At 39.6% G+C, this 8011-nt stretch overlaps 1 protein-coding gene across 1 annotated transcript; it reads right to left on the bottom strand.

Annotated features, from left to right (window-relative positions):
• Positions 1–4416: 4416 nt before the first annotated feature.
• Positions 4417–7082, bottom strand: LOC147636335 (scarecrow-like protein 11). The gene is made up of 2 exons (XM_086801770.1): positions 6156–7082; positions 4417–6044 (listed from the first exon to the last, which is right to left on the bottom strand). Exons 1-2 carry the CDS (start codon positions 6912–6914, stop codon positions 4542–4544), a joined length of 2262 nt encoding a protein of 753 aa, XP_086657896.1. The 5' UTR covers positions 6915–7082; the 3' UTR covers positions 4417–4541.
• Positions 7083–8011: the final 929 nt, after the last annotated feature.

The following is an 8011-nucleotide window of genomic DNA, read 5'->3' as shown; positions in this document are numbered from 1 at the left end:
TGCCTTATGGATTTTCTCTTGTGTTTCACTTAAGCAAAATTTTGTTTTCTCATTTTTTTGGTTACCTCTACGTTGATCTTTTTTTGTAAGTGTTCAATCCTTCTCTACTTTCTTGCTTTTGGCATCCTTGAGTACATTGATGTTTTTAATCTTTTTTGTCAAATTTAAGTGATTATGACTTTTTGCATAAAAGTATATTATGTACTCAAGAATCCTCTTGTGCATTATTCATAAGAGTGTATGCATAAGAGCTATACAAAAGAGTCTACCAACATAGCTCTTATGAATTCTCCACAAGAGTGTATACATAAGAGCTATACATTTTGGAAAACACTATTAATTTTATGCGATTAATAGCTTTATGCATATAGCTACGTATAAAAGAATAATGGTCTTTACACATAAGAGTTTGTGTATAAGTCTTTTTCCATAAAGAATAAAGTGTAAGAGTGCTCTTACATATAGTGCTATGCATAAAGTTAATAGAGGTAATTTATAGTTCTTATGCATTATGTATAAGAGTGTAAGGATAATAAGAGTATACATATGGTATTTTACCTTACATGTTTTATGACATTTTGTTTCATTAGGGATATTTGGTGATGGTATCTTTGAAAGGTGTTGAGATTACCTCATATTTTCAACAAATGATGACATAGACTCCTGATGAAGCAATAAAAATGCTTCATCAGCTAATGAAACATCTCCAGTGGTGATAAAGAGAGTGAAGCTCCTAACACGAGTCCTCTTAGCATGCCTTGTAGCACTTTGGATACCCCAAGGTATGACCAAATATTTTGTGCTCCTAAGCTTTTCCAAAGAGACAATGAGAAGTTATATAGGAGACTTTATGTTAAAAAGTTATATCCCGATGACCATCATGTCTTATAAGCCAATTATTTCCTTGTGTGTATTTGGTCTAATGATATGAAAGGTATTTCTGGTTACGAAACAACAAAGAAGGAAAAGCCTTAATACTTTCCATTATTAAGGATCATTATCATGAGCTAACGTCATTGGATTTTTGAGGCACATCTTACTCTTGGAAGATAGAAGATGCGTATGCATGGTACCTAAAGTCATTACAATCCAGCTAGAAGAAAATAATATCTCAATCGGCATCCATCTCAACCATGGATGAGGTATGCTTACTAAAGTTTCAATTAATTCATTCTTTTGCTTCTCTTGCTTTAGTAAATTTAAATTCACTCTAATAATAATAAAATTACATGTTAAGATAATAAAAAACTCACAAAGCATAAGCACATGAATGAGGAGAATGCCAATGGCATTGAAGGTAAAAGTACATGTAAAATAATATGAAACTAACAAAGGATGATCATATGAATGAGGAGAATGCCAATGGTATTCATACATTACAAGTAATATAACTTATAAATACTTCTTTCATGTTTTGTTTGGGAAAAAAAAATATTATTTATGAAGAAAGATATAATATGATATTAATAGTATTAACTTCCTCATTTATACTTATGATCTTAGAGTGACAATGCAAGCTCAATTTCTACTCTAAGGATACTCGTGAACAAGGTTACAAACGTTAATAAGGTATGTTTCACGTTTTATAAATATAATATGATATTAATAGTAGTGACAATGCAAGCTCAATTTCTAGTCTAAGGATACTCGTGAACAAGGTTACAAACGTTAATAAGGTATGTTTCACGTTTTATAAATATTATTTTATTCTTAAAGAAGTTTATGTAGCCATATGTGTATTTGATACTTTAACCTTGGTTTCATTGATCATTTTTGAACTATAGAGTGATAATGCAAGTTTTTATATTCCATATATTACACTTATTAACAATAACAATATAGAGAAGGTTAGTAATATATTCGATACATCAATCTTTAGTTTTATGTTCATCTCTACTTCTTTCAAAGTATTCTTTTTGTTATAATTATAGATTATGAAAGTATCTTCAATGATGATAGGTACTCAATCACGCGATGAGTACTTCTTTCAAAGTATTCTTTTTGTTATAATTATAGATTATGAAAGTATCTTGATTAATGATAGGTACTCAATCACAATGATTACTTCTTTCAAATTATTCTTTTTGTTATAATTATAGATTATGAAAGTATCTTGATTGATGATAGGTACTCAATCACGTGACTATTTGGATAATGATTCTTAGAACACAAAGGAGGATGTTGGTCATTAAAATACTAGAACCTATACAAAGTTGCTTAATATCACATGCCATATGCAAGAGGTTTAATTATCACCTTCTTATTTTTTTATAAATTTGAAGAGTAGATTTAGATATACTAACTGACATTAATTTTTAAATAAAGATTGTTGGAGATAAAAATGCCTCACCAATGCATGAATCAAATACAAGGAAAATCTCATGAGCATGGAAGGTAATATTTCTACCATGTCTACTTTCTTAATGATGATTAAAAGCCTAGAGAATTTTATTTTTTAAAATTTCAACATGGGTGTAGATGAGTACCAAGTCATAGAAACACTTGGAGGATAAATAAACCTTGGCTTCTTCTACCTTCAAATTAAAAAAGCTCAAGGTAGTTAGATATATAATGTTAATAGCATTTCTTTTTAAATGATTTTAAAACATACTTATATTAAAATTTTAACTCATTTTTTACTTGTTTGTATTTTTTGAGTTACTTTACTTATATAAAAACTTATGATTCCCACTTAGTGCACTCCTTCTCTCATGGTGATTCTTCTATGGATGATGATATGGCATGGTCTCTTATAGAAACACTTATGATTCTCACTTAGTGCACTACTTCTCTCAAGGTGATTCTTCTATGGATGATGATGATATGCCATCTTCTCTTGAAGCTACCCAACCTCGAAAGGTAATATTGTTATTGTCTATTATTTTAATCTCATTGCTTTAAGTATGATGTATATGTACTTTCTTCTATACTACTCATTTTGAAGCTTAAGATCTTTTTCAGTTTTATGCTTTAGGAGGCAAATGAATAAAGCACAAACGACCAAGAAACAATTTTGATGAAGTTTCTAGATGCAAGGAGTATAGAGGATATCTACATGTCAATAAAGTTGACATATGCCATGATTTGATGAGAAAAGCTTATGTATTCTCTACTGACAAAAATAGTGAACAACGTTTTGAAGGAATGAGAGAGACCTTGTAGCAGCTTAGTTATTACAACAAGGGCAAGGGACCACATTGCCAAGAATAGACGATGTTAACTTAAGCCATGTTTACTTAAGGGCAAGTGACCATCGCCAAGAATAGACGGTGTTAAAAGTCCCTTGTGAGAACTCAAGCGCTTAACCTTCTTGCAATATACTTAATCTCACTCCTTTAACATGCCCCTTGTTGCAATAATCAAAATTTTATTTTTATCGAGTTCATCGATAGTTCTCACCATGGATTGAAGAGGTAATTGTGATTTTAAACAAGCATTTTCGTATAGTTGAACTTGGGCAATTGATTTTAGTGCTTAGTTTTTATTTTTATAAGCATAAATGTATAATTATAAACTTTAATTAATTAATTTCATAAATAAAGGTATTACAGTGAAATTTATTAAACATTTATAAAGCTAAATTAATCTTTTAAAACTAAAATTTGATGTTATACTAGACTACAAGCATTTGTAACAATTTGAGAGAACCAAGGATAATAGTAAGGCTACCAACTACAACATCAACATTGTCGCTTCAAAGGCTAAATGGCATCAAAAGTAGCGAGATATAATAAGTAGCCTATTTGAGACGAGCACAATGTAAGTATAAATTCCATATAATATGTCACTAAAAAGGAACTCATTCGCTACACTTTCAACACAAAGTATTTTTCTAATCAATAGAAGAGCGTGTTCCCTTATGTTTATAAATTTATAGCAAGAATCATGCCACCTCTCTGTCGAACCCTATGTAAGGTCTTTTTCCTTTCTTTTTCACACATTACAAAGAGAGCATATAACTTCTATATGTTTATAATAAGTAATGTTAATTAACACTATTCCTAACATAAGTCTTCTTTTTGCACCACAAGGATTTGTCAACAATAATCTTCGTCATTGTACGATCGTTTCCTATGCGGATACTACTTTACCAATACCCACAAATTTTTGGGCATGTGCAACTTCAAAACAATATTCACTCGAAAAAGATAAATTTTGTGAATTAACTTTGTGAATGTGGCATGCACAACACTTGTGAAATCCACGCTACACTATATTCTATCGAAAATTCTGGGCAAATAGAGTTGCCTTGTTCACATTTGACAAATACACAAAATTGTCATATACGCTTTTCTATAGTGTGATATTGGTCACCTTTCACTCGTGGATCGAGAAGCAAAAGCGCATCCCAACTACCCATTCATTCTAGTTTATTCATGGGTGGGCATCCAGAAGAACTTGCTAAAACAAAGAGGATTTTATTTCTAACTATTGTATATTTCGATTTAAATAACTGGCTGATAAGAGAGCATCAAAAGGGCTTGTCATCTATTCATAAGTCATACCCTATCATACATGTATAAGACGAGAAAAGAGTGCACCTATGTCGGCATGGGCTTCCAAGCTGAGATGGCCAATGAAGTGCGGCCCTTCCAACCCAACAGCATCCACCGGTTGGAATCATCGTGAACGTCGAAATTCTTGTGATAGTAGTTCTTCGCATGGGACCTGGCTCTGGACAAGATGGTGGGCATGATGGGCAGCTGCTCGAAGCCAGCTCTCTGGATGCGAGCCTGCCACTGCTTGTAGGTCTCGGCCCTCTCCACCCTCTCCACACCCTCGCAAGCCACGATGTTGAGAACGTTGCGGTAGAAGTGGTCCCTCTCTATCGTCATCCTCTCTGGGCTCTCGCCGCACGTCGCGTCCAGCATGTCGAATTTGCTGCAGTAGTACGAGAGTGCCTCCCGGAAGCGAGTGACGAAGAAAGGCGCGTTGTACCCCGCGCTCGTCACGGCCGTCAGGAGAAGGTTGGGGTTGAGGCTCCGCATCCTGCTAAGCACCTTCTGGCGAGGACTAGGGTCCACAACGGTCTCGTCTAGGAGGTGGCGGAGCCTGGTCATGCAATTCACCACCAACACCTCGCCTTGCCGGAGGTGGAGCGAGGTCGGCTCTACGTCCTCCCACTTGCTGGCAGCTATGGCGTGGTATTCGAAGGGCACATTGTAGGTCCTGGCATACTCCGCCAATCGCCGGCCGGTTTCCTCTACTCTTTCGGCCGGATTCAGGCCAGGCTGCGGGAGCTCAATGCCCGTGATGACCAACATAGGGGGGCCCCCTTTGCGGTCCGCGAGCGCGTTGATCAGGCAGGGCCAGTGCAGGCCGTAGAGAATGCCGTAGTCCACGACATGAAGGCGGGAGGCCCCCTCTGCAGCCTTGAGGATGCTTTGGTTGGCGAAATAGTGCAGGAGCTTGACGTGAGGGCACAACTCAAACGCCAGCTTGGCGGCCTTGAGCAGGTCGGCCGCCGATGACCTGTTATTGGATGTGGCATTGTAAAGGCCGCCGCCCGTACCGCACATGCGGGCCACCAAAGCCTCGCTGAAGTAGTGAGCCACGCGTTGCAGCCCGTTCCCATTTGGAGAAGCGCCGTTCTGACGGAGCTCTTGCAGAACCTCGTTGGCCTTCCTCCACTGCCCCCCCGCAACAGCCTGAGCGCAGCTCACCAGAAGCTCCCTCAGATCAAAAAACGTCTGCTCCCCATTAGAGTTATTGCCCTTGCCTTTCTCCTTGGAACTGCCCTGCTGCAGCCCACTACCCTTGTCTGTAGTTGCTAAGAAGCAGCTTTTTCTTGAAGGCGACGATTCCCCAACATACAGATTTGCGTAATCTGTTTCTACTATGGAATTCACAAACGAGAGACCATCATCGCCATTTTCAATAAGCTGATGATCATCGCCGCTGCCCTGTTGCTGCCCCTCTCTGGTACCATGACTACTGCGGCCAGCAGCAGCAGAAGTATCTTCTTCCAGCTTCACACCCGAGTTGGACGCCTTCACATCCTCCAGTCCCACATTCATCCAGCTTACTGCACGGTTGCCCTTCCTCTGTAAGAAAAGCCCTTCTGGCTTTAGTACAGTATTTGAGGAGGAGGAAGCTCCATCTACACCTGAATTAATCATGTCCACTTGAAAACTAGGTGTGGCCAAGACACTCACCTGAAGCTCACTAATTCGAGCATTCATAAAGGAGTCACCATGCGAGACGACTGTTGCACCAGAGCCACCGCCATCGTGCTGAAAATTTGCAGAAGATTCCTTTACCCAAGGCTTCACATGAGCTTCCTCCTGCCTGAATCTACTCTGTGAACCGCTGCTGCTGCTGCTGCTGGGCGTCGAAGGGTTTGAATTGAGAACCTGATCGATCCAGCTGTACTCATCTTCCCCTACCAGAAGCTTCTTGTTGTCTTCATGTAGGCGCTGCTGAAAGGGATCCTGAGGAGAATCGACAGACGAGTCAGGGGAGTGCTCGCCTATGATCTCGTAGAAGCCGTTCACAATGGCCTGGTAGCCGATGCAGTCCTGCTGCATACACGTGCGATCCTCCATCCCCTCTTCCATTAGCATCTCGTTGATGTAGTCTAGAACAGGGTCCATGAGCACATCCTCATCAAAAGGGGCGAGGCCTGAATTGCCGCCCATATCATCCTCACTACTGTAACTCTTGTGTGGAGAAGGCCCCTCGGCGGCTGAAGCTGGCATAGAAAACGAGGAGGGCTCTACTTCTAAAGCAAGCTCGGAGCAGGGCGTGGTGTGATCATATAAGGGAGGCGAATAATCCTCAGTGCAATATAGGTTGGGGGATGAGATGGTTGAGTATGAAGAAGAGTAACTAGACTCTGTGGGCGATTGTCTGTTGAGCTCATGGGAGAGGAACCAGGCCTCCTGGAGCAGTTGGGAAGAGAGGCCGGCCTCCATGCTGGGAGAGACACACACGGATCACAACAACACGCAGGGCTAGAGCTTCTCTATCGCTATATCTGATTTTGCAAGTCTAAAAGACTTGCAAAACACGGTTCCCAACTAGTACTAATAATGGAGGAGGAAAGAACCAGTTTTCCAGACAGACGGAACCATGTTCGCGTCATTGGTTAGTCGTCGAGATTTCTTCATAGCATTCACGTGAAGAGACTGTGGGCGGACCAATGAAAATAAAGGCAATGCCGAAAAAGTCACCGGCTGAACAAGGACATGCGAAGACATATTCAAAGATTACGAAATTGTTTCTAACCTCTATTTATTTATAGAAGATGCAACCTAAATTCATCATCCATTCATGCCAACTTGCTAGTCATCGCAAGTGTGGTAGCAGGGACGCAGTCACCACGGTTCTCTTTTTTCCTTTTTTTGAAAAGATACACATTTCCTCCTCATCTTTCACCAACCCTGGAAATCTGAAGGAAAATAGCCATAAAATATCTACTGCTACTACATTTTAAAAAAAAACCAGTTCAATTCCTTCTCAATCAGCAGTTTTGAATTTTCCATTGGCCGGAGGTTAAACATCAGGCACCCCTTTCCGGTAAGTGTATAAATACCGGGCTATATACATGTGCAGACGTGGGTTGGTCACGGTTGTGCCATAGTGGAGTTGGTAAGGCACATGCTTTGGATGATGGAGGTTCGGGATTCGAATCCTACCTCTCACATATCTGTACACGTGATGTCTATACATATGTTCATAACATTTTGCACGGACCAATGTTTGGACATGGCTTCGGGACTTAGAAAAATTTCCAAGTCCCAAAGCCAAATGACCAACTACCGGGGTCAATGGGGTGCCACGTATACTGGCACCCCAAAATCTACCTAGAGCCGTTTATAACTAGTGGACTAACCCCTACTTCTCACATATATAATTCCTCACTTAATGTTTTTCAAATTTCTAGAATTATAGGACCTTACACCTCTTCCCATAGTAATAGGAGCCAACCCCTCGAACCTCCAAATTGCATGCAGAACCCCCAAATTCTTACCACATGGTAGCTTCGTAAAACTCTTCATATATATATATA

This window comes from Cibotium barometz, chromosome 8, assembly GCF_041138505.1.
Source record: "Cibotium barometz isolate CiBa-2024 chromosome 8, ASM4113850v1, whole genome shotgun sequence".
NCBI classification, from domain to species: domain Eukaryota; kingdom Viridiplantae; phylum Streptophyta; class Polypodiopsida; order Cyatheales; family Cibotiaceae; genus Cibotium; species Cibotium barometz.
The sequence above is the reverse complement of the archived record's forward strand: the minus strand, read 5'-3'. Positions and strand labels throughout refer to the sequence as shown.

What these genes read in the sequence shown, in the direction of transcription:
- LOC147636335 (XM_086801770.1), bottom strand. Translation starts at nt 6,914, where the DNA reads ATGGAGGCCGGCCTCTCTTCCCAACTGCTCCAGGAGGCCTGGTTCCTC. An exon ending in CTCGAATTAGTGAGCTTCAG is followed by an intron (nt 6,045 to 6,155) that starts GTGAGTGTCTTG and finishes CTTTTCTTACAG; the next exon opens with AGGAAGGGCAACCGTGCAGT.